At 41.2% G+C, this 26,424-nt stretch overlaps 1 protein-coding gene across 1 annotated transcript in view; it reads left to right on the top strand.

The window, feature by feature from the left end:
• Nucleotides 1-26,424, top strand: part of LOC121728803 (phospholipid-transporting ATPase VA) — a 104,514-nt gene that overhangs the window by 71,808 nt on the left and 6,282 nt on the right. Inside the window, exons 3-15 of the mRNA XM_042117097.1 lie at nt 7,334-7,930; nt 8,177-8,398; nt 14,767-14,909; nt 15,390-15,531; nt 19,587-19,793; nt 20,387-20,609; nt 21,391-21,479; nt 22,001-22,156; nt 22,558-22,764; nt 23,435-23,525; nt 24,169-24,320; nt 24,771-24,894; nt 25,229-25,491. Coding sequence (XP_041973031.1) covers nt 7,334-7,930; nt 8,177-8,398; nt 14,767-14,909; nt 15,390-15,531; nt 19,587-19,793; nt 20,387-20,609; nt 21,391-21,479; nt 22,001-22,156; nt 22,558-22,764; nt 23,435-23,525; nt 24,169-24,320; nt 24,771-24,894; nt 25,229-25,491 — 2,616 coding nt within the window. The remainder of the gene's footprint in view (nt 1-7,333; nt 7,931-8,176; nt 8,399-14,766; nt 14,910-15,389; nt 15,532-19,586; nt 19,794-20,386; nt 20,610-21,390; nt 21,480-22,000; nt 22,157-22,557; nt 22,765-23,434; nt 23,526-24,168; nt 24,321-24,770; nt 24,895-25,228; nt 25,492-26,424) is intronic.

Raw genomic sequence — 26,424 nt, 5'->3', positions numbered from 1 at the left:
AACAGCGCTTGCGCTGTGTTTCGCCGAGTGAGTGAGTTTACCGGAGGCCCAATCCCCTAACCCCTACCCTATTCCCTTCCCTACCCTCAACTATTCCCTTCGTTTCCCTTCTCTACCCTCCCCTATTACCCTATTCCCTCTTAGAAGGCCGGCAACGCACTTGCAGCTCTTCTGATGCTGCGAGTGTCCATGGGCGACGGAAGTTGCTTTCCATCAGGTGACCCGTTTGCTCGTTTGCCCCCTTATTTCATAAAAAAAAAAAACAAATGGACAACTTCACAATGGACGTTTTACGATGCGCGACGCTATTACATTGTATTTGCATCATTCAACTTGACCCCAATAACACAAGTCACTGTTCCGCAGTTAACTTTCACTCCGTCATAAACATGGCTTGAGACTTTTTATTTTATGATAATAAGGGGTCATGATTTAGGGTAATTAAATAGGCAAGAAAAATTGCAATGTCTTCTGATTATTATTTACTTATGTCTGACGTAAACCAAACCCAAGTTAGGATACCTCAACTTATTAACAAAACGCTTTGAGAAGAGGAAGTACTCGACCTCAGCTTAGCCTCTATTAAGTTTTGATCACAAATAAGGTTTTGATATATACCCCCTTACTAATAAACGCTGTATAAGCTTTGAATAGTTATGTAACAGTGTTTTGTCTTCTTCAATCCAATTAAAAATGTCACTTGTATGACAGAAACAAAACACTGTATAACTATTCGAAGTTTATACAACGTTTATTATAGTTTGTGCGTTTTAAGATGATATAGGTGACACATTATAATTGACGATAGTAGGGAAGTTACCTAAGAAAATTAATCGATAATTTAAAAATATCGAATCACTTCTTAAAGTACTGACGTTTCAGAGTGGCGCCGGCGATTTAAGATGGCCGCCCTTTTTATCGATTTGATTTCGATTCAACAGTGTCCAATCTCTATTGGCATAAGTTCCATTTCATGCATCTGACATTTTTCAAATATTTTCGTAACAATAATTTTCACAGTTAAAATTTATAATTTTATATTAATAAGTTAGCATTTAGCAACTTTTCATTTTTATTCATTTACAATTATAGGAAACATTTGTTTTTGTAGATGGAATATAGGGTCATTTCGCCTATTCGCGTCCATTTAGTGCAGTTGGCAAGTTTGATGGCGAAAATAATAATGTCCCAACATTCATTTCTATGAAAAAATTATGTTATGTGGTCAATATATTAGTCTATTTTAAGATTAACTTTCAGTTTTACTCGAAGCATCTTATGTTACATTTTTAAATAGATAAACTTCAGAATAAGGCGTTTTACCCACTTTGCGTCCACAAAATCCTAATTGCGTCCACCCGTGGACCATTTAGCGTCCACCAGCTTAGAAAAGGAATATAGGGGTGATATTTTAAGAAAATAAAAAAAGATTGTATTGTAACAATTTCTTTATTTCAGAGTATTAAAAATCAACATTATTATCATAATAAAGAATCTCAAAAAAATAATCAAAATCTTCTCAACATTGAACTTAAAAATATATATTTTAACAATTACTAATTTCTTTATTTCAGAATGTAATTAAGTAAACTGTAATAAAAATCAACATTATTATCATAATAAAGAATCTCAAAAAAATAATCAAAATCTTCTCAACATTGAACTTAAAAATATATAAGGTACCTAAGCAGTAGGACTAATAGGTAAATAATTTAAATTAGAATAAACTAAAGTAGTCAGTTCAAGTTTACCTTATAATCTATTATGTCTTTAGCAATAATACTATTATTATTGCTAAAGATCAGTCTTGATTTATAGTAAGTTTTTGGCAATATTAAAGCAAAATAACAATACAAATTTTTTTTTAAATCAAATAACTAAAAAGAATCTTGAATCAATAAACTAATGAGACAGGAATGATTGTTATAGCCTTAAAATTTCAATTAATGACACATGTTACATTCAAAAGATTTATCTTTGGCCTCTACATAACTTAATCCAACAAATTGCGTGCATTTCAGATGATACCATCTAATACATTTGTCACAGCCTATGTTTTTCTCATTGTCGTCTTCTACATCTGAAATTAATATATCATCACATTCAGAACATTTCACCCTCTCCACGGCTGGTAAATTTTCTTTCTCAAATTCCTCATTTATCGTTTCTTGTGTGATTTCTTGATGAGAATGTAGATTTTTTTTTCGTTTAGGAGCAGTTTTACGCCCAGTTTGAGAATGTTTTAAAGTCTTTTTCTGTTCTTGTTTTTCTATTCTTTCTAACTTTCTTTTTCGTATGGCTTCCTGCTTTTCGTTCTTGATCTGTTCTTTGTCTTCATAATATTTTCTCCATGCAGCAGAAGATATGGCTGCTGGAGTTCTTTGATTCTCTTTACGTATTTTGTTAGAAATTTCCGGTAGCATGAGGTGGTGTTTAAATGGGTCAGATGTTTTGTTTTGTGTTACTGCTAAAGCCGGTTGTACTGGAGACTCTGTAGGTAAGGATGGTAGCGATACAGTGGATGCTGATGATGAAGTCCGAGGCAGTTCTGGAGTTAGTTCCTTGATGGCAGTTTCTTTCTCAAAACTTAATAAAGTGGGAGTTGATGCAATATCTTCTAATGGTAGAATTAGAACGTCATCTAAGGACACCATAGAGCCGACATCGAAGTAGCTGCCAGAAAGGTGTAATGTCGAAAGGGACAAGTCAGGGAACGAATCATTTTTGTTGGTGTCAAGAGTTGAATTATCTGGGTATACTGTGATTTCGTCATAGTCAATCTTAGAAGATGCTAGAGTACTATTGCTGGTTTTATGATATTTATTGATGTTCGATGTACAAGATTCGGTAAATTGTTTTGGTGCAGAATGTATTTCCACTGATACTGTTTGAACCTGTACAGTAGGATCGGAGTTAGCTTCATCGGTTTTATTTTCGGCGTCTTCGTGAAATGAAGAGATAGTGATTTCTCTAGTTGTATCCAATTCACAATCAATAGGACTAAAAATAGTACAATTATTCTTTTCTATTGAAAGTTCCGTATGTGACCTCTCAGATTCAGTTTCAATAGAAATCTCTGCAAATCCTACTTCTGCAGGGAGAGACTTTTTCAACCTATTGACTTCTTTCATTATAGTTTGAATGTCAATATTCTTTTCTTTTAGTCTCGGTTTCAGTTTTTTGAAAACTTTTTTAAAACTATTAATATCCGAGCGGGTAACATCTTGTGGGTGTTGATCAACAGCCTGAACATTTTCCAAAGTGTTTTTTACACATTTAGTGTAATCTGGACTATTGGCATCGAATGGGTAAAGACCACATCGCTTAAACCCATTTTTTATGTTATTAATATAACATAAAAAATGGGTTTAAGCGATGTGGTATTAAAATAATCAAAATCTTCTCAACATTGAACTTAAAAATATATATTTTAACAATTACTAATTTCTTTATTTCAGAATGTAATTAAGTAAACTGTAATAAAAATCAACATTATTATCATAATAAAGAATCTCAAAAAAATAATCAAAATCTTCTCAACATTGAACTTAAAAATATATAAGGTACCTAAGCAGTAGGACTAATAGGTAAATAATTTAAATTAGAATAAACTAAAGTAGTCAGTTCAAGTTTACCTTATAATCTATTATGTCTTTAGCAATAATACTATTATTATTGCTAAAGATCAGTCTTGATTTATAGTAAGTTTTTGGCAATATTAAAGCAAAATAACAATACAAATTTTTTTTTAAATCAAATAACTAAAAAGAATCTTGAATCAATAAACTAATGAGACAGGAATGATTGTTATAGCCTTAAAATTTCAATTAATGACACATGTTACATTCAAAAGATTTATCTTTGGCCTCTACATAACTTAATCCAACAAATTGCGTGCATTTCAGATGATACCATCTAATACATTTGTCACAGCCTATGTTTTTCTCATTGTCGTCTTCTACATCTGAAATTAATATATCATCACATTCAGAACATTTCACCCTCTCCACGGCTGGTAAATTTTCTTTCTCAAATTCCTCATTTATCGTTTCTTGTGTGATTTCTTGATGAGAATGTAGATTTTTTTTTCGTTTAGGAGCAGTTTTACGCCCAGTTTGAGAATGTTTTAAAGTCTTTTTCTGTTCTTGTTTTTCTATTCTTTCTAACTTTCTTTTTCGTATGGCTTCCTGCTTTTCGTTCTTGATCTGTTCTTTGTCTTCATAATATTTTCTCCATGCAGCAGAAGATATGGCTGCTGGAGTTCTTTGATTCTCTTTACGTATTTTGTTAGAAATTTCCGGTAGCATGAGGTGGTGTTTAAATGGGTCAGATGTTTTGTTTTGTGTTACTGCTAAAGCCGGTTGTACTGGAGACTCTGTAGGTAAGGATGGTAGCGATACAGTGGATGCTGATGATGAAGTCCGAGGCAGTTCTGGAGTTAGTTCCTTGATGGCAGTTTCTTTCTCAAAACTTAATAAAGTGGGAGTTGATGCAATATCTTCTAATGGTAGAATTAGAACGTCATCTAAGGACACCATAGAGCCGACATCGAAGTAGCTGCCAGAAAGGTGTAATGTCGAAAGGGACAAGTCAGGGAACGAATCATTTTTGTTGGTGTCAAGAGTTGAATTATCTGGGTATACTGTGATTTCGTCATAGTCAATCTTAGAAGATGCTAGAGTACTATTGCTGGTTTTATGATATTTATTGATGTTCGATGTACAAGATTCGGTAAATTGTTTTGGTGCAGAATGTATTTCCACTGATACTGTTTGAACCTGTACAGTAGGATCGGAGTTAGCTTCATCGGTTTTATTTTCGGCGTCTTCGTGAAATGAAGAGATAGTGATTTCTCTAGTTGTATCCAATTCACAATCAATAGGACTAAAAATAGTACAATTATTCTTTTCTATTGAAAGTTCCGTATGTGACCTCTCAGATTCAGTTTCAATAGAAATCTCTGCAAATCCTACTTCTGCAGGGAGAGACTTTTTCAACCTATTGACTTCTTTCATTATAGTTTGAATGTCAATATTCTTTTCTTTTAGTCTCGGTTTCAGTTTTTTGAAAACTTTTTTAAAACTATTAATATCCGAGCGGGTAACATCTTGTGGGTGTTGATCAACAGCCTGAACATTTTCCAAAGTGTTTTTTACACATTTAGTGTAATCTGGACTATTGGCATCGAATGGGTAAAGACCACATCGCTTAAACCCATTTTTTATGTTATTGGGCATGTTAGGATGTTTCAATGCATCATTTAACAATTTGCAAAAGTTTGTTTTTGTGACGGCAGAATTCAAATTTTCTGGTTTTGATAGGAATGCGCGGACTGTTGATCTCCAATATGATTTTACCGGTGCAAATACGCTAACGTCAGCTGGCTGTAAAATGTGGGTGGTATTGGGCGGAAGGGCATACAAAATAATCTGCATTTGTTCACACATCTTACTTAACGTCAAGGACATGTGCGATTTATGTCCATCTACTAGCAAAAGCACTGGTTTTTTTATGTTATTTTCTACTACCCAGTTGTGAAACTCATTGGTGATATATTCAAAGAATATATCTCCTCTCATCCAACCTGTCTCCGATCTGCCTAAGCACCATTCTTGAGGCATACTATTCACTACAGCTTTTGGTGGTCTAATGTAAGGAAACACGATACAAGGTGGACACAAATCTCCATTCGCATTAAATGTTAATAAAACCGTTATATTTTCTTTTTCATTACTTGGCTTTATTTGATATAAGTTTTTGAACCCTCTTGGCCCTAAAACTTTGCCTGTCTTTGGACAAAGAGCAAAACCACTTTCGTCCCCATTAAAAATTCGTTTCGGGTCACTCAAAATATCTTTTTGGTGTATACGGTCTAAATATTCCTCTAATTCTCTAAACCACAATCTGATTGACTCTTCTGTGACTTGGGCTCTAGCTTTATTAATACCCTCCGCATTTTTAAGTGAAATTTCTTTATTTCTGGCCAAAAATTTTTCAAACCACTTTTGACCTGGGCGATCATCTTTAAAATTATTTTTAAACTTCCCATCTCGAATTATTTTCTGAACAGTATTCAACAATTCTTGCTTTTTCACTGGAAATCCACATTTGGAAATATCAAGAAGCCATTCAACTACTTTTTTTTCACCATCTATTCCTAGCGCTGGTTCTGGTCCAGGTTTCTTTACTCCATCTGGTCTGCGCCCACTGATTTTATCCAATATTGTGGTCTTGGGAATAGCATATTCTTTACATATTTGTCTTACCGATTTATTCTTCTCTCGAATTTCATTTAACGCTTTCTTTAAATCGTCTTCTGTGTATGTTCTCCTTTCCTTCTTCTTTCTTTTCTCCGAAGAACTCATCTTAAATAGAAAAAAAGAATAAAAGAACTCATTTTATTTAAAAATACAATTTTTAAACGTATTTTTAATAAAAAAATATACAATAATATAATAATAAACAATACATTTCATAATTATTATTTTCACATGCAAGTCAACATGCAAATATTTAACGAAAATAGTGGACGCAATTTGGTTTATGTATCATCCCCTGTAGGTATAGTTTGCGTCCACAGGTGGACGCAAAGTAGAAATTTTGTGAATTCGATGTAGTAATTCGCGTCCACCTTATTTCAGTCGTTAAATATAAAAAACATAAGCAAATTCATAATAAATATTATTCCTTTTTACATTATAATAGTCTACAAACAACTATGTAACCTAATTTTCACTTAAAACAATAAAAAACTTACCATCGAACGCGCCGCTGCACACTATTTTTTTTGTCGCACGAGCGCGCGGACGTGCTCCCTTGTTGAACAGCCGAGGCGAACTATTTCTTCTAAACGGTTTTGGTTTGGCGCACGGACCTTTTGTCCATGTGTGCGTACCTCGTATACATTGACGTATTAGCGGGAATGACTTTTCGTTTGATTGGTGTGTTAGTTTACTTATTTTCGGGATTTTAAAAAGGAAGATCCGCAAAATGGACGCGAATTGGTCTATGGACGCGAAAGGGCGAACTTACCCTAATTTATTACATTTTGTTTTTTTTTGTTTTATTGTAAAAAAAACCGTAGCAAGGAATATGAGTAGTGTCACCCATATCATCTTAAAACGCACAAACTATAGTAAGGGGGTAAATATCAGCGTCCGTGTTATGAAGATGTATTTATAGGGATTTACATCGACACAGTAGCGGGTGCCAGATTTTAAATTAGGTTCCATAACAAAACATGTTTACATACAGCTATTAGTGTGCACGTTTACCTTAGAGAGTTCCTCCATAGGCCGGATACATTGTAATAACCACTCTATTCCGTCCTCAGCACCTGGAGTTCGCGCCGCAGAAGTTCAAGAGCTCGGTGGAGGTGGAGCGGCCGTCGACCAAGATCTACCGCTTCAACGGCACCATCTCCCACCCCGGCGGGCGCCGCGTGCCGCTCTCCTCCGACCACCTGCTGCTGCGCGAGTGCACCATCAAGAACACCGACTACGTGGAGGGCATCGTCGTGTACGCCGGCCACGAGACCAAGGCCATGCTCAACAACGGCGGGCCGCGGTACAAGTGCTCCAAGCTCGAGCGCAAGATGAACACCGACGTCATCTGGTGCGTGCTGGTGCTGCTGTTCCTGTGCTGCGCCGGCGCCGTCGGCTGCAAGCTGTGGCTGGACCAGTACGGCGACTACCGCACCGTGCCCTTCCTGCCGCCGAACATGGGCCGGCCCGCGTACGAGGGGCTGCTGATATTCTGGACGTACATCATCGTGCTGCAAGTGATGATCCCGGTGTCTCTGTACGTGACGATCGAGATGACGAAGCTGCTGCAGGTGTACCACATCCACCAGGACGTGGACATGTACGACCCGGTCACCAACACGCGCACCGAGTGCCGCGCCCTCAACATCACGGAGGAGCTGGGTCAGGTCGGCACCTCGACTTATTACCGATCTATTCGACCAAACCGAACCGAAATAACGAGTCAGTCCGTAAAAAAAATGATGAATGATCCTAGTAATTTTTTTATGTTGGTTGGTTGGTTGTGAGTTGGGCTTTAAATGCAAAGTTTGATCATGAAAATGAAATCCTTTAGTCCGTTAACACTTAGTACTTTTAATCCTACAGTTTTTCTGGTGGAACGTTTAAAAATTATACTCGTGTATCACCTACAGGTGAGCTACATGTTCAGTGACAAGACGGGCACGCTCACGGAGAACAAGATGGTGTTCCGGCGGTGCACCGTTGGGGGGGTCGATTACGACCACCCACCCGGACCCCCCGCCGACCCGTCGCCCGACCTGCCGCCCATCGTCACGCCCGTCACCAGCGTCTCCCCCAACAGGAGATTGCTCCAGCACTTGCTGGACGCGAACGAGACGCAGCACACGCAAAAGGTATTGCACCGAGTGAGTGCGCCGACGGCCGACGCTGCGAACTGCGCTAGAGCGAGATGCAACACGTCGCCATTTCATTTTACATGACACACAGAAGATCAGCTGCTTCAGCGCAGCGTCGCGTCGTCGGTGTACTAATAGAGCAGGGGCTCCCAAACTTATTTTGGCTACTGCCTACATTGAGAACAAAATATGTTTTAGCACCCCCCATTGTTTAAATTTAAAATGTAACCAAATGAAATGAAATTACAAAACTAATCCCCTCACAACGTCCCCATTTTTTCTGGGTCCCCCTTTAGACCTTCAGCGCCCACAAGGGAGCGTTATCGCCCACTTTGGGAATGGCTGTAATAGAGTAAACTGTTCCACGGTCCACGGTTCATTAGCTAGATTGCGAACGGTGCAAAACGGATACCCAATGCGACTTAAAATAAATATAGACGTTAAAGCGGAGCACTGCGATGCCAAATATTCTTTGTATGAAATTGTGTGAGCTAAACTGCACTGCGAAACTACACGACGCGACACAACGCGACACTTCACGTTCCATAGAATTTACAAACGATGTGAATCTGACGTATTACAAACGTGAATCTAATGTAAGCTTTACAGGCTACGGTCTACCGGAGAGGTCCACCTATGCAGGTATGCCTACGCAGGTAGACCGGATGGCAAACGGCGTTACTGATAAAAACATTTATATAGCGGAACACATGTACAAGGTTCGTACACCTTTTAAAAGCCACTAGACAAGACGAAGATAGACCTGGGGGGTGAGCCAAAATCTTTTCGTTTTCGCTTCGATAAAGAATCGCCGATGAAAATGTATGTAATTGACATAAGGGTTCTTTAATATGACGTTGACGTTCGAGTTTCGACTCGTCTTATGTCAATTCCATACATTTTGATCGGCGATTCTATAACGAAGCGAAAACTATAAGATTTTGGCTCACCCCCCAGGTCTATCTTCTTGAGAGTTATTAGAGCTGTGAAAACAAGCAAGCAACTTCGTTGCGCCAACATTTTTTGACGCGCAATAAGCGTACACTTTACCGCGATAGAAAAATTCTTATGTCCTTTCCTACGACTAAAAGTATCTACATATCAATTTTAATCAAAATCAGTTCAGCGGTTCAGGCGTAAAGAGGTAACAGACAAACATATTCTCGCATACTTAGGGGGCTAGAATTTTATATTTCTGTGGTGCTCCTATTACACGCTCTGCTTCCTCGGTATAGTTAACAACGTCGCGTTGTTGACGATTTCTTGCAAATTTTAGGGTTCCGTAGTCAACAAGGAACCCTTATAGTTTGGGTCGGTCCGTCCGTCCGTCCGCGGTTTTTCTCAGAGACTATAGGACCTACAAAGCTGTAATTTGGCACGAATGCACATATTAATGATGCCGTCAAAATGGTACATAAAGTCTTTAAAAAATTTTTTTTTAGTTTACACATCAAGCGGAGATGAATTTTTTTTCGCGTCCACCCTATCGTTGGATAGGTTTTTTAAAAATATTATGAGTACTCATAGATTATTTTCCGATTTCGGGATCCATTTGTGAAATATTAAGTTTTAAAGTGGAAGAAATCATTTAAAAAATTCACGAGAGTAGGAAATATGCTGAATTTAAAAGGAAAACTATCACGGCTAAGAAGACTTCATAAGTTATTGAATAATAGTCGATCAACTAAAAAAAAAGTATTCGGCCAAGTATAAAGGTAACTTTTCGCTCAAAATCCTTGGAAAGTAACTGAGATGATATTGTAAGTAGTGCAAAACACGTTATAAATGTGCAGTCATTGACCATACAAAAAATTTCAAAAACTAGCTGTAAGTGTACTACGGATAACGGAACCCTATATTGCGCGTGGCCCGACACGCACTTGGCCGGTTTTTTTTGTTCGCATTGTATATTATTTAAATACTGTTGTTGGATTAAAATGATATTTAAAATTTAAATTATAACGCGTCCAAAAATAAGAATTCAAATGAGAGTCCAACAATTATAATGTTTAAATGTCTTGAAAGTATACTTAGATCCCCTTATCTAAGCTACGTTATGAATTTCACTTAGTATATGGTCTCAGGAAGCCCGTGCAATGTGCAGTACTGCTGTGTGCAGAGATTCAGTGTGTACAGTGTACGGTGTACCTGCTACTTATAATAACAGAGTCGCCTTGAGTGGCTTCAGGTTCAAATGAGTTCGAAGCCCCGCGGTATTCTTATATAATAGCCGTTGTAAGTTGGAACAAATCACAAAGCAAATTATTCATTATTATTTATTAGTATCAATAACGACGTACGCAGAAACTCGATTATCGTGCGTTAGCCGTTTTATCCGAGACAAAAGTATATTAAGACCTATTAAAATGTGATTATTAAATGTCAGAGCACTGAGTTATAAGTACTACGAGTACTAGACGATATAATCTCAGTGTCTCAGAGGCTGAAGGCAGCGTGAAGAGAGAGACAGACGCATTTTTTGGATTTATAGTATTTCAGTAGTCGTAGTGAAACATTTCTCATGTTTTATAATATGTATCTAGCGTAAGAAATATTATATTATTGTAATCAGAAATCACAAAGCATTAAATGTGTCTTTAACCCATCAAGCCCCATAAGCTCACGGGTGGGCGGTGAGCGAGACACAATAGAATAACAATAGATTTCCAAGAATCTACGATCGAAGGATTAAACAACAAAAAGATTCAATCTGGATCAACCAACCTATTTTGTAATAGTTTAGATGACTGTATACATATTATAATATATTTGTAGCCTTTTGAGTTTTGAACTACATATTTCTGTTGTGAACTTATATAACAGCAGATTGTCATCGTGACACAGAAAATAAGCTAAGTACTATAGTAAAACGCTAGGAAAACCACACGATAGATTGTAATTTGTAATTTAAATAATGTTCTGACAATGGCCATAGATAAATGAAAATTGAAAATATACACCTACATGACTACTTCGGCGCGTGGATTATGTTTTCATGAGACGTGCATGCGAAATAGCTATCACTTAATTTAACACCTGCAAATCATACTTGCATAATTTGGCTACAAGCTAAACTAAATAATAATTGGATAATGTTGGCAAAATGGCATGAGTATAACACAGCTGAATCTAAAATATGACTCTGTTATTTTTTATTTTAGCCACGTGCCTAGCCTTGTAGGTCTGTTTGCTGATAATTCATTTAATTTGTGTCTTTCTAATATTTTTTCTTTTTAACCTCCAAACGACATTGTGTTTGGCATTGGATATTAATTTTTGGTGTGTGAAACATAATTTAATCTGAAGAGGGACAGGTCGAGCCGGATAAAAAGCGAGACCGTTGTGTAGTATTACGATACCATAAATAATTGGAATCGACTTTCACCTTCGATGTTAACGGTTAATAGATAGTAACCGTTGGGAAACAATAGAAATCGATCCATTGTTTGTGGCTTCTTACTGATATCTCACTCATAATAATTAAAAGACGTGAGTGGAAGAACCAGATAACTAACATTTTATAACATCGGGACGATTACACATTTTTCCCTTGTAATTGTAACTTACCTTACCAAACTTGTAACTTACTTACTTCATCATCTGGCTAAGACATCTGGCTATACATAAACCCACATTTTTTATTTCAAATCATTTTCCCGACTCGAAAACGTCCATTTAAAAAAACGGCATTTTTTACTGTTACTTCGGCTATAATTTATCTATGTCTTCATTATTATTGTGTAGCTAGCAGCTGGATAATTTTAATGACTTTAGAAGTCAATATGCCTAGCGAAGGCAGATTCTTCTTATGATCCCTAGCCTTTACAGTGAATATTTGGATACATTTCAAGACTTTACAGAATGTAAGTACATTCTGTAAAGTCTTGAAACGGATCCATTAATGAATGAATGAATGACTGAAACGACTAATAATCTAAGACATAATATCTTATGCAGTATGCTGATAGGAATACTGAATGTATGCAATCCATTAAGAGGATAAACCAGGGGCTAGAGAAATGAAAAAAAGTACGTGTAATATCTATAGCTGTCTCCCTTACCTCAAGCCTATACCGCAGAACGCGATAGAGACAACTGCAGAAAATCAACGATCCGTTGTCCCCTCATTCCTTCTCCAAAACTTAACCGATTTAAGTACTTTTTTCATTAAAGATTAAAGAAAGGCTTGAGCTGAGTTCCTATGTTTTATTTTTTTTTGTATAATCTAGCCAAATCAGTTTTCTGGATGTTTGAATACAGCGGAAAATCTGGCCATTTTTTTTGGTTTTTGAACGTTCATATCTTATTTAATAATTAAATTATGAAAAAAAAGAAAACATAGGGACATTGGCCGTAGATATTCAGGAAAAAAATTATAACTCTACTAGGATTATCCAGGGAGAAAACAGGGGACAACGTTTGTATGGAAAAAATGGCGGTGTGGACTCCTCTTAAGCAGAGGATTCTTCAGTTTCCAATTCCAAATAATTAATATACATAGAGAAACAACTGCTAGTATTATATTACAGCCTGTATGTGGTAAGAGGTTAGACCTCTATGATGTTACTAGATATATTATTCTGATTCAATGGATTTATTCAGATGATTCAGGGCTCCTGAACTGAACAATTAATATAGGTGTCTGCTAGTAATTATTTTTTTTAATTAAATAAGGGGGCAAACGAGCAAACGGGTCACCTGATGGTAAGCAACTACCGTCGCCCATGGACACTCGCAACATCAGAAGAGCTGCAGGTGCGTTGCCGGCCTTTTAAGAGGGAATACGCTCTTTTCTTGAAGGTTTGCAGGTCGTATCGGTCCGGAAATACTGCTGGTGACAGTTCAATCCAGAGTTTTACAGTGCGCGGCAGAAAGTTACGCGAAAAACGCACTGTGGAAGACTGCCACTCATCAAGGTGATGAGGATGGTATGTTTTTCGCGTGGGACGATAGCGAAAAGTTGCAGGTGGTATGATTCCGAACAATTCCTCAGAGCACTCCCCGTGATACAACCGATAGAGGATGCAGAGTGAAGCTACATCTCGGCGTAATTCCAGGGGGTCCAAGCTGTTTGAAACACTGTGGCAGTCAACAATTCGAGCAGCCCTTCGTTGGATACGATCCAGAGGGAGCAGTTGGTATTTTGGCGCCCCTGCCCAGAGATGAGAACAATATTCCATATGAGGCCGAACCTGCGCCTTGTAGAGTTGTAGGCGTTGGTCCGGACTGAAGTACTGTCTCGCAAGTAATTACAGCAATATATGTGGTTAGTCCTGTGATGTTACTAGATATTCTGAGCTGTATATAGGTCATACGCTAATAGACTAGGCGCTGGAGTCTATTACAGACTATTGTCCGAGTAATCTAATATTCCAACTCAATTGTAAGCTCTAACTCTGCCGGCGATACAATTTACTTGCCTACAACATCTCACCGAGAATCGCTTCTCCTAAAATGCCCTTAGTGTATCTAATAGAACAGAAAATAACAGAAGCCATGATAGAGCGAACGGTTTAATATTGTGCGTTTCCTTAAGATAGCCCGCAAACTCAGAGTAAATTCGTTTTGTCCGAAGCGTGTTTGTCCGTCTGTCTGCGTCATTCAGGCCTAAACCGATGAACCGATTTAGATTTAATTTTGTATGAAAATTCTCAAAAACTTTCCCGGGAGGTGGGAAAGAACATGAATATTTTATAATGCTGCAAAATGTGGGATTCCCACGCAATAAACTAATATTTACGGAGCGATGTCGTGGGACAACTATAAACTAGTATTAAATGCTGTTCAATTTGAACATTTATCATGCGCTTTATTTTTCTCCTCGGTTGTAGTGTTAGCGTGATCCTTATGGTGTCAGTATAAGGCTACGTTTACACCGGAGCTACTACAAATGCGATTTTAAGTTCCATTAGAATCGCTGCGCTTAGCGATGTCAGGCAAATTAAGCAATTCTATCGGCTCCCAAAAACACATTCCTCGCAACGCAGTTCCGTGGAAACGCACTCTAGAGGCTAAACCGCACGGACTACGCTGCAGCGGAGCGACGCGACACTTCCCGTTTACATAGCACTGACGTTTAGTGTCGCGGAGCGCCGCTGCCGCTGCCGCGTAGTGCGCTGCTGCATAGCTCAAACGATTTCATACAAAGAATATTTAGCGGCGCTTGTAGTTTCGCTTAATGCGGTCTCATGCTTGTTGGCAGTGCTGGATTTATATTTTTTATGAGTGTAGGATAATTTATTTCTGCCGCTCCATGTACTGAATCTGCCACCACCCTAGGATGTTGCCGCCACCCTATGACGCTGCCGCCCCTAGGCCGCGGCCTATACGGCCCATTTATAAATCCTGGTCCGCTTGTTGGTCAGGTCCGGGAGTTCCTGCTCATCATGGCGGTGTGCAACACGGTGGTGGTGAGCCAGCCGCACGTCGACGACATGACGCCCGCCGCCAGCGACAGCTGCCGCGACATAAAGGCCCGCTCCAACGGCACGCTGCGCTCCAACGACAAGTGAGTGATTTGATCTCTGACGAAACTGACAATTCGCAATTTTAAATAAGCCATACTAAATTAAACTTTGTTTACTGCGCAAGAAGATTGAATTTGACGATGAATCGACAGATTTGACGCTCGCGATGTTGGCCTGCGTGGTCCAAATTTTAGTGGCTCTAGTCAGTGACGGCCTTACCCATTGCGAGGCCCTGGGCGGAAAGTCTTTGCGAGGCCCTGGGCGGCAGGTCTTTGCAAAGCCCTTTGTCTTCCAAAAAAAAACCTTGCGAGGTCCTTGCCCGGGCGATTGCCCTGTTCGCTACCCCCTAGGGCCGCCACTGGCTCTAAGCTCTGGCAGTTGTTAAGCAATAAACTAAATATTTAATTGCCATTCCGGATTATTATAAACTCAGACCTTAGTCGACAGTGGCGTCTACTGGTGAGCAAAAACTATACCGAAGTATTAGCGAGCATGAACTATATTATTTGATAATATTACAGGTACGCGCGTCTGACGGAGTCGCGGTCGACCACGCCGTCGCCGCCGCCGTCGACGACGTCGCCGCTGCGGCTGCGACTGCCGAAGCTGCCGTTCGCCAGCCGCGACGACAGCGCCAGCGAGCCCAGCTCCACCGACATACAGGTAGATAAACTATGATTAGCTCTCGCTAACGATTCGCTATGAGTCCCATCACACTGGCAGTTGACGGGCGAGGCGGTCGCTTGATGTACATCTCGCGGTGTACATCTCAAACCGCCTATGAAATAGTGACCGCCGCACAACCTCTTCATCAAACTACCAGTGAGATAAGGCCCTTAGCGAGAACCGCTGACTGTGTGAAAGACTAGAAGTCCGCTTAAAAACAGTATCCCGCGAAAACCGTACACTTTCCTGCTACGAGTATCTCATGTCCTCGTGGTCTACTTTACTTAACATTAAAAATTGGCGCAGCAGCTTCAGAGCTTATTCAATGCAAACGAAAAAACTTCATCTTTATATGTATAGATTAAACTACGTAATTGAGTGTCAGATAATTATAAGGTGATCGCACATTTGTCAGCACCGTACGCGTCGTACGCGTCGAACGCGCCGCATAGTTGACGAAATGCGGCGCGTACGGTGGGGACAAATGTGCGAGGTTTCACACAACGAATTCTAAAATGCGGCGCGTTCGACGTGTGCGTGCTCACGAATGTGCGACCTATAATATGCGACATACAAACACAAAATATACATGAGCTGTGAATTGTTCTTGCTTTTAATGGGATACTGATTACTGATATCCCATATACTATAGAGTATACATATAGGTCTTGTCAATAATCTCACTGACCTCACTGCTCACTCATTGATGATTGATGCGATTACGTGTGGTATACAAATTAGCACATTATTACTCCTGCTATACGATACTGTTAATTAATACAATCCGTTGGTCCAAACCCGGCGATTATAGTTCTAATATTAATATTGGCTGCAAAAACACCAAGTGGACTGTATAATTAATAATTACTATCATAGTGAATATGTAGTGTGACAAGAAAGCGGGGGGGATTTAAAATGTAATAAATTAAATAGCGAATTTTCAGGGGTGATTTTAATTTTTATATGTAAAATTGCAAATTTTTGGCGTCCCATAGATGTCACAAGGGGGGAGGGGGTGTCTAAAGATCATGAAAATGGTGTGACGTATTTTATAAAGATTCTTCTATTTTTAATATAAAAGGTTAAAAAAGGTTAAGGTACTACAGTCAGATACAAATATTTTTAATATAAAAGGTTTAATATAAAAATCCCTTTTATGATAGCTCTATTATCGAATAGGGCTATCATAAAAGGGATCGGCTTAACAACTACTATACAAGTTTTATATTGTTTGTTACATTGTGTTCTAAGATAAAAGTCATGTTTGAATTCTTTCTTGAAGTCTACAGACTGTGCGCAATGTTCTACATTCTACAACATTTACATGGAAAGTAACAAAGCAACTTGTTTTTTTTGTAAGTGGTCTTCATTGAGATTGTTAAGGAAGTGTTGTGTGTTTTAATCAGACTGAGGCCGTTTGTCCACCGTCACCGAGACGTCGCCGACAAAAATTCAAATAAAATTCCCCTTTATGACCTATGCTATAGGCAGAGTAGACAGAACTATGGAGTACCTCGACTTCAAACGAACGGGCGAATATACGCGAGTTGGGCGCGAGCGTCACTTTCGACATGTTTCACAATGCCGAGTAACGCATAAGGCTGCATTTCCACCAAAAATGTGTTGCGAGGAATGTGTTTTTAAGGTCCAATTGAATCGCTGCGCTGAGCGAGGTCACGTCAATGAAGCGATTCTATTGGTTCTCTAAAATACATTCCAGCTAAGGCTGCTGCCGCCGGCCGATATGACATACTACGTCAAACGTATAAAGTTCGTGAATCGAGATCTCTTCTGAGTCGGCCTACTCGTTAGTATGTTTACTCTACTATAGGTTCCATTTTGCTCTACACCACTACAAGCAGTCGGCGGCATCAATCGCTAGACCAATGTCTGTAAAAAATGAAACCTATAGTCTAGGTCAGGGGTCACCAAATGGCGGACCGCGGTCCGCATCCGTACCGCCGCGTGACCCATTGTGTGCGGACTGCGGACCGAGCATTTTTGATGATGAACTTCGTTAAAAATCAATTTCAGTCTCGACTTACTGATGAACATCTCCAGGATTTAATGTCAATAGCTTATGCATCAATATTTAAAAAACTCTCAAAACGTGTGGACCGCGAAGGTCATTTCATTCCTTAAAATGGACCCCGAGCGAAACTAATTGGTGGGTCTCGGTGACGGCGGCGGTGGACACAAAGCCTTAATCAAAATATTATCCTTAGACAGACAGTTTGACGTAATAACGCTTAATTGGAAATTTAAATTGCTATTGTATCAGTTATTTATTAAAGTACCGATAATAATACTGATAATTATTTATTCATATGGCACAATATAAAAATAAATGAAAATGATTTATTTTGAAAGATTTTTTGTGGTTTTCTTAATTGTTTTACATGTCATTATCCTTTACAGTGACTCAATATGGCGTGTTTTTGTAAGCTTTATGTCAATAATTGGACATTTTGGAGGCGAGGTTCTTAGAAACAATGCCGCAAAAACTAGTTTACTGCGCTGTAACTGTAAATTTTTCTGCAATATATTTTTTTTTATTCTCGGTATTCAAAGTATTTTCATATCATATTGCATCAAAATCGGTTTAGCGGCCTAAACGTCAAGATTAAACAGACAGACGCACCATTACGTTAATAACATTAGTTCGGATAACATGGATTTTGATGGATTGTACATTCAATGTGCTACTATCAAGACGATAACAAACATTAAAGCAGCATACGTTGATCGATGTAAGTCTATAACTGGCCGATTCATACTTACAGTATTAGTGCAGGCGCTGGCCGCTGGGTAGAGTTGAATATGCAAAATATGAGGACCGCATTTTATGAATGGGGTTGTACTCATGCATACGTCATATAAGTACCATAGAAGAAATTGATTCATAGGCAGTTGACGGACCTATGTCATTTGGTCGGATTACGTCAATTCAATGTAAGTTATGACCTGTCAGCTTGGTTTGACATAACTCGACCAAACTATGTATTTTAGGTCCGCCATCTGCCTATGAATCAACTTTCCTGATAGTACATTTTTTAATTGGTGATAAAAATGGGTACATTTTTATCACCATTATGAACGTTGCCAGGAGTCGTATTGGTAAATACGACTCCTGGCAACGTTCATAATCTGCAAGCTTTTCTAAATTCGATCCCATATTTTTCAAACTCATCTCCACCCAGCACCCGCACTATAACAAATACACTCATATTGGTCGGTTTACGACTACGTTACCTAATGTTTTTCCTTGTTCTATTTTTATATTGTGAGATATATTTAATCCCAAACTACAAATACATTATTTGTGGATCCATGCCCTGTATCGTGTTTTTCGTGTATAAGACGTTTATACTTTGTGTTACATAAGATATTATAGTAGCGGTTGAAGATTGCATTTGAAGTTATTTTCCAGTGAAATTGTATGCAATTTTCCTCCAAGTTAATGTCACAAATTGTCTGTCGACATATCGCAGGTTCTGATACTTTTATTGTGAATTGAAGCTATTTGAATTGTATTTTACTTTAGTTCTGCTGCGTTATGTTATGGAGGAGTGCAATATTCACTATAAGTAGGTCAAGGAATAGTCTTACCTTTATATTATATTAACAAACTTTGCTTAATCTTATTTTATAACAATTAATATGACGTGGGCTCTTTAGCTTTAGAAATACAAGTAGCTTGAAAGCGGTATAATATTATATGTAGTGTATATTATAACTGGCTAAAGGCTGAGCTTTGCGAGGGCTCGCGTCGTCACACCATGACTGACTGATGATAACACATCTACATATAACAGAAGTTTAAATGACATTTGCAGACAGACAGCCATGGTCGTACTTTTATCGAAAATCTAGTACTTTCATAGAAAACTTATAATTTATAAAAGATATGAGCGATTCTTTCACAGAAGACGTAATATGTACCTCGACCACCCTCGAAAATTACATGTACTTATAAGTATGTATAATTTTCAAGATTGTACTATTCGGGTATCACAAAACACTCGGCGTTTAACGTCCTCTACCCGTTACAGGTGGCGCGTTTCGAGGCGGAGAGTCCGGACGAGCTGGCGCTGGCGGAGGCGGCGCTCGCGTACGGGTACGAGCTGCGGCGGCGCGCGCCCGATGAGCTCGAGCTCGGCGTGCGCGGCGACCTCACGCGCGTGCGGGTGCTCAGGGTGCAGCAGTTCGACTCCTACCGCAAGTGCATGTCCGTCGCGCTGCGCACGCCCGCCGGACAGGTACGCATACGCTGTACGCATTAACGCACGCACTGTACGCTCGCCCGTATTCATGCCCGTAAACAGTATACGCATTTACATGCGTAAATCATACTGGATTTTGCGCATTTTTTCAATATTAACATTTTTAGATTACAACAAAAAATTACTGAACTAAAAAACGTTTCTTAAATTGAGTGTCTTGTTTGTTGTCATTGTTTGGCACACACTGTACTCATTACTCTGCTGAGTGGAGTCAGCGACGTACATATTTTAAACTAATAACTATTAACTAATAACTAGACATACATATCCACCATAATCATAATTTAGACTTAAACATTCAAGAGCGCATTGAAAATATCTATTCAAAATTATTAACGGTCAATCTTTTTATGATAGTTTGATATTGATTTGATAGAGAGCGCGAGAAAGTCTGCTTTTGATACTAAAGTTGTTTATTGATCGACTGATAGAATGATACGAGTACGCGCGGAATGATTGATGACCGAATACGAACTGAACATCGTGTCAAATGCTGATGTTAGGTACATCTCTGATAGTACATACAAAGTGTTTGAGAAAATATTTTGATTCCCTCAAAACCCTCGTAGGTAGTTGTGTACGTGAAGGGCGCGGACAGCACGGTGCTGGGCGCGCTGGCGCCGGTGCGCGCGGGCTCGTCGGAGGCGGCGGCGGTGGAGCGCACGCGTGCGCTGCTGGCCGAATACTCGCGCGCCGGCCTGCGCACGCTCGTCATGGCGCGCCGCACCATGTCGCCGGCGCTGTGGGAGGAGTGGCTGGCGGGGCACGCGCGCGCGTCTGAGATTGGAGAAGGTCAGTGACACCGCGTTGTGAGGCCTTAATAATAATATATCTATGGACGCTTCACACCACGTCAGTCTGGCCCCGTGCTAAGTACCTAAAGGACTTGTGTTACAGGTACCAGACGGAAATATATTTAATACTTTTATACTATACATATATTTAAGATTTTTATTATAATTATCATACACATATTTAATACACATCCAGACCCGGGAACATTGAAAACTTTTTTGTTCCGTCGGCGGGATTCGAACCCGCGACCCCCGGCTTGAGCTACCAACGCGCTCACCACTGAGCCACAGAGGTTGTCAAACCTTTGTTGTTGTTAATATACCGCTGTTAATGTGAGACCGTACCAGAAGGCTGCAACAGAGCGTCCGCGTCGCGACACTTCACTTTCCATAGTATTGACATACCGTGTCGCGTAGCGCCGCTTTCGCATAGTGCCGCTTACCTTAAGTACGATTTCATACAAAAAATATTTGGCCGTGACGTGTCGCGTCGCTCCGCTGCAGCGCAGTGTCGTTTAGTATCTTTATACTACTTTCATTTTTCACCTTTATACTACTCAACAGCAGTATTGGCTGATCATCAGCATCTCAAGATTGTGTTTAGTTAGTGTGTCAATTTGAATAACGACTAGTGAATATGTAATGTAATGCGTAATAAAAAGTGGTTAATATTTTGTAACCGACTTAAAAAGAAAGATTTACAGTTTTGAAAACTACTCATAGTGCTTGGGCGGGGTTTCGCCGTTAAATAAAGTATTATAATCAAAACATGTTTTCAGGTCGGGAGAAGCGTATACGGGAGTCGCTGGCGCGACTAGAGAGTGCGTTGACGCTGGTCGGCGCGTCCGGCGTAGAGGACCGCCTGCAGGTAACGACTACGTCCGGTCGTGGACAAAATTAATTTTGGTAAAATACATAATCAGGAGAAGCATTCACTGCCATGGAACTCAACGGGTCACGTTTCTTTCGCGGGGCTAGAAATCAGTTCGTTGACACAATGTCGTTATCGTACTTCTGTCCCGTCCCTGCGGAACGGATAATCGCGTCTGTTGTACTAATATTATCGAGAATTATAATAAACGATAACGCACTACTGACTAACGCACTCGTGGGGCGTGGCCTGTGGTAATGTAGCAGTGGTAACAGCCAGGTGACATCGCGAGTGTTTTGTATCATTTTTTTCAACCGCGGCAGGAAAAAATGTTGCAAGCGATTTCACCAGACGCTCAGACTATATTTATATGAATTCGCGCGACCGAGCGGTCCGGCCGCGCGACCGAGCGGTCCGGCCGCGACACCGCGCGAATTTCAAGAATTGTATGTAAGGCGCAGCCTTATTTGTGTTCTCTTGTGTCCTTATGTTAAATCGAGTCTTATCTGTGTCGGCAGGAGGCGGTGCCGCGTACGGTGCGCGCGCTGCTGGACGCCGGCATCGTGCTGTGGGTGCTGACGGGCGACAAGCCGGAGACCGCCATCAACATCGCCTATTCCGCCGCACTCTTCTCGCCCGCCGACCGCCTGCTGCACCTCATGTCGCGCGACAAGGTCTGTCCGACTGCACGTTGAACTAGCTCTACCCACACTGGCTTACGTCAGCCCTGGATTTATAAGTAGGTCGTATAGGCCGCGACCTAAGGGGTGGCAGCCTCCTAGGGTCGGTAGCTTCCTAGGGGGCGGTAGATTTCGTACATGGGGCAGCGGAAATAAGGTGGTTTACGTGATGAGTGATGACCGGTTTCATTAACTAGGCAGGCATGAGTTAGACTAGTGCCCAAGTTTATGCAAAAACAGGAGCACTCTAAACCCTTCAGATTGCGACCGCGCTTACGTAAGCTCGAAGTAAATTAATTTAAAAATTCAAATTTTAAAGGACCTTCACCTCTACTAAATAATAAACCAGTCAAATAGCCTATTGTATGTTTAATGTTAGTTATTTATCTTTACAGGAGCACGCGGAGTCGACGATCAAGAGCTACCTGGAGGGCGGGGCGGCGGAGGGGGCGGGGTCGGCGCTGGTGGTGGACGGGCGCACGCTCACCTACATCCTCGACCGCCGCTCCGGTCTCGTCACGCCCTTCCTGTCGCTCGCGCGCCGCTGCTCCGCCGTGCTGTGCTGCCGCGCCACGCCGCTCCAGAAAGCTTATATTGTCAAGGTATTACGTCAAAACGTATTGCCCTTACGTTATAAAATGTTAGTTAGCCGCTTCATCCGCTTACGCTTAGGCTTTAAGGTTCGCGCACACTTTGTCGGCGCGTGCCGGGGCGGGTCGGGGCACAGTGCAGCGCAAAATGCGCTATAGCACACTATTGCCGGGTCGGGTCGCATGGCATTGACGGATTTTAACGCTCACTGTGCCGGGGCGCATCACATCCGCGCGCCGCTTGCTATAGCACACTGTTGCCGGGGCGCAGCGGGTCTTGTCGGGCCGTGTCGCATTGACGGAAATCCGCCAAACAAAAATCCGCGCCGATGCGCCCCGGCACAGTGTGCGATACGCGCATCCGCTTCCATACAAATTGTATGGAGGCGGATTTTTGCGATGCGCCCCGGCACGGCCCGTCTCAGTCTGCTCACTCCTTTAGTCTCGAAATCAGCGGGCTGCAGGGCGGGAGCGGCGGCGGCCCGTTCCAATGTATAGATTTGTATGGATAAGCCGACTAGTACGCCGCGCGCCGTTCGCCGCTAGACGGCTTATCCATATTAATCCATACATTGTCATGCGCCGCCGCCGCTCCCGCTGCCCGCTAATTTCGGGAATGAAGCCTTACGTCTTCACTATTATGTGTGTAAAGTTGCTGATTGTCGTTTGTTACGTTTATCAGGCGGTGAAGGAGGAGCTAGGCGTGACGACGCTGGCGATCGGCGACGGCGCCAACGACGTATCCATGATACAGACAGCAGACGTCGGCGTCGGTAAGTGTACTTCATTATTTGGAGCTTCACTGCAGTCGTGTACTTCACTGCAATAATAATGAAGGTCCAAATTAAATTTAACGAGTAATGCCATTATTCGATCACATACGAAATAATATTTGATGTTTTTTCGTTGTCTGAGGTGTCTGCGCGGATTTATATATAACCTCGGTCGCACGTTATAAGCATTTGTAATCAGAAAAATTCAGACGCTCGCCGGAACGCAATTTGCTCATATTATGTTTTGTTGTGGACACGTCAGAATTCTGATATTATGCGGGGCATAATATACTTGTCTACCTAAATGTAAAGCAAATTTGTTAATGTTTAGATTTCTAATTGTGGAAACATGTTAATAGTGCATAGAAATTAATCAGCTTTAATTTTAATTTATGTTTTTCACTGTATGTTTTCCGTGCAAATAAAAATAAAATAAAAAATAATATCAGAATTCGTCGCACGTCCGACGAAATTTTTCTGTTAGATATTCGGATCGCGCTTTCTCTATACATTTTGTACTAAACTCGGATTCGCCGGAAGGTTTCTGATAGGTGTGCGGTGTGGTGGTCCGGCGGGCGTCCGAATTTTTCTGATCAGAGATTCTTATAATGTGCTGCCGGACTTAATTCTTTTACCGTGCAAGGTCTGTCGGGGCAGGAGGGTCGGCAGGCGGTGATGGCGTCGGACTTCGCGCTCTCGCGGTTCAAGTTCGTGGAGCGGCTGCTGCTGGTGCACGGCCACTGGTGCTACGACCGCCTCGCGCGCATGATCCTATACTTCTTCCTCAAGAACGCGGTGAGTGTGTGTGTGTGGACGGTTACGAAGTTTTTGATGTGTTTTTTTATTTTTAAGAGTGGTTTATATTATGTTTGACTAAAACCGTCGCCAATACTAAATTATCTGCCATCTTGAATGGCTCCGTCATTTTGAATGGTTCCGTCATTTTAGATGAAATTAAAATGTACTATCGAAAATGTTGATTCCTAGGCAGTTGGCGGAACTAAGTAATTTGGTCGAGTTACGTCAAACTTATCAGACCGATCACAGCTCACATTGAACTGACATAAGCCGACCAAATGACGTAAGTCCGCCATCTGCCTAGGAATCAACTTCTATGTATACCTTGTAATTTTGATGTGTTTCACGAGTCTTTTCACTATCCAGCGTCTTTTGATTGTTTTGTTCGAAGGATACGTCGTTTTAAATGTGTCCGCCATTTTGTATAACGCCACTTCGTGATTGCAGACGTTCGTGTTCATGGTGTTCTGGTACCAGGTGTTCTGCGGGTACTCGTCTTCGGTGATGATCGACCAGCTGCACCTGATGGCCTACAACCTCGTCTTTACCGCTTTCCCGCCCATCGTCATCGGTGAGACATATTGCCTGTCATATTATATAGTCACTTTTAGCGTTTTCGCTGTCTAGAACTGCCCCAGGACAGGGCAGGCTGTATGAATACGGAAATAGCCGAACAAAACCGGTCATCCAAGAAGCATTTAGACTCAGTACTTGTAATACCTAGTTAAAGTAGTAATTTAAAATTCGGTTATTTTCGTATCTATTCGGGCTACCCTGCCCCGGGGCAGTTCTAGATGCCAAAAACAGACAATAATTGAATTGACATTATCCGGCCAAATAGCGTTATAGGTCCGCCATTTGCCTATGAATCAACTTCTCTGATAGTAGTGTCACGTGTGTTGCAGGCGCGTACGATCGCGTGGCGCCCGCGGGGTTACTCCTCGACCGGCCGGGGCTGTACGGGGCGAGCCGGCGGGGCCGCGCCTACCGCCCGCACTCGTACTGGGCGGTGCTCGCCGAGTCCGTGTACATCAGCGTGGTGGTGTTCGGCACCGCCGCCGCCGCCTACTGGGACTCCGCCCTCGACATCTGGCAGTTCGGCGTCACCACAATGACCGGCTGTCTCGTCGTCATGCTCGCCTACGTCGCGATCAAGACGAGGAGCTGGGTGAGTGTATAATGTGTAGACTGTTCCTAGCTATAATATAGAGCCATGGTTGGTTGTTCGGAATCGAAACTAACCGCACAGCTATTGGTCGATTGAACGCAGCGCGCACGTTTCGGCGTCGCGCATGCGAGTTGCCGAATTCCAGTCGAATTATTACGTTGAAAAATTGGCCCCAGATTTCACAAGAAATGCAAAAGATCTACTTTGAGTTCATCTCGGACCGTATATTCGATAAAAAATCAAATGTTTCACGTACGAATAATAAATGATATAGAAATGTAACCGAATCAAAAAATTGGTTCCTAGAAATGCTTTCCATAAGGCTAAATGTATTTTGTGGAATTTTCGTACTTTCAATTTGTTCTCAAATTCTGATCGGTCATACAATTTTCATTGCTCAAGCTAGTTGTTATGGCAGTAAAGGTGAAACCTTACTTCGCGTCGCGACACGACGCACCGCGACACTTAACGTTCCATATGGGACGTTTACATTCAGCAGCGGCAGTGGACCGGAATACTTCTGCGGCAGTAACGCCGCGAGTGAGTGCTTACACACACTTGCCGGGTCGGGCAGCGGCAGCGGCATGACGAGTGGCGGCGCGAGTGACTATATTTACATTCTCGCGCTGCACTGCTCACTTTCCTGCCCGATAAGGCTGAATCCCATTATAAGGCTGCGTTTTCACTGAAGCGGAGCGGAGCGGAGCTTAGCGGTGCCCGAATTGACCAATTGTGCTATTCCAGCGAAATGACAGCGAAGATTTCGAGCATGGTGATTGGTTGTGGCGGTACCCACAATTCGCATAACATTCCTGCATCGCGCTATCGAAGTTTTCTGAGCGCGTCAGTATATATATACGACAGCTGAAATGTATCACGTGGGCTTCGTCCTGGCCGAGCATAACACCTCGCTCGGTCGGAAGATCTTCCTTT

The sequence above is a fragment of the Aricia agestis genome, chromosome 7 (genome assembly GCF_905147365.1).
Source record: "Aricia agestis chromosome 7, ilAriAges1.1, whole genome shotgun sequence".
NCBI classification, from domain to species: Eukaryota; Metazoa; Arthropoda; class Insecta; order Lepidoptera; family Lycaenidae; genus Aricia; species Aricia agestis.
Note: the sequence above shows the minus strand (reverse complement) of the source record. Positions and strands in the feature narration are given on the sequence as shown.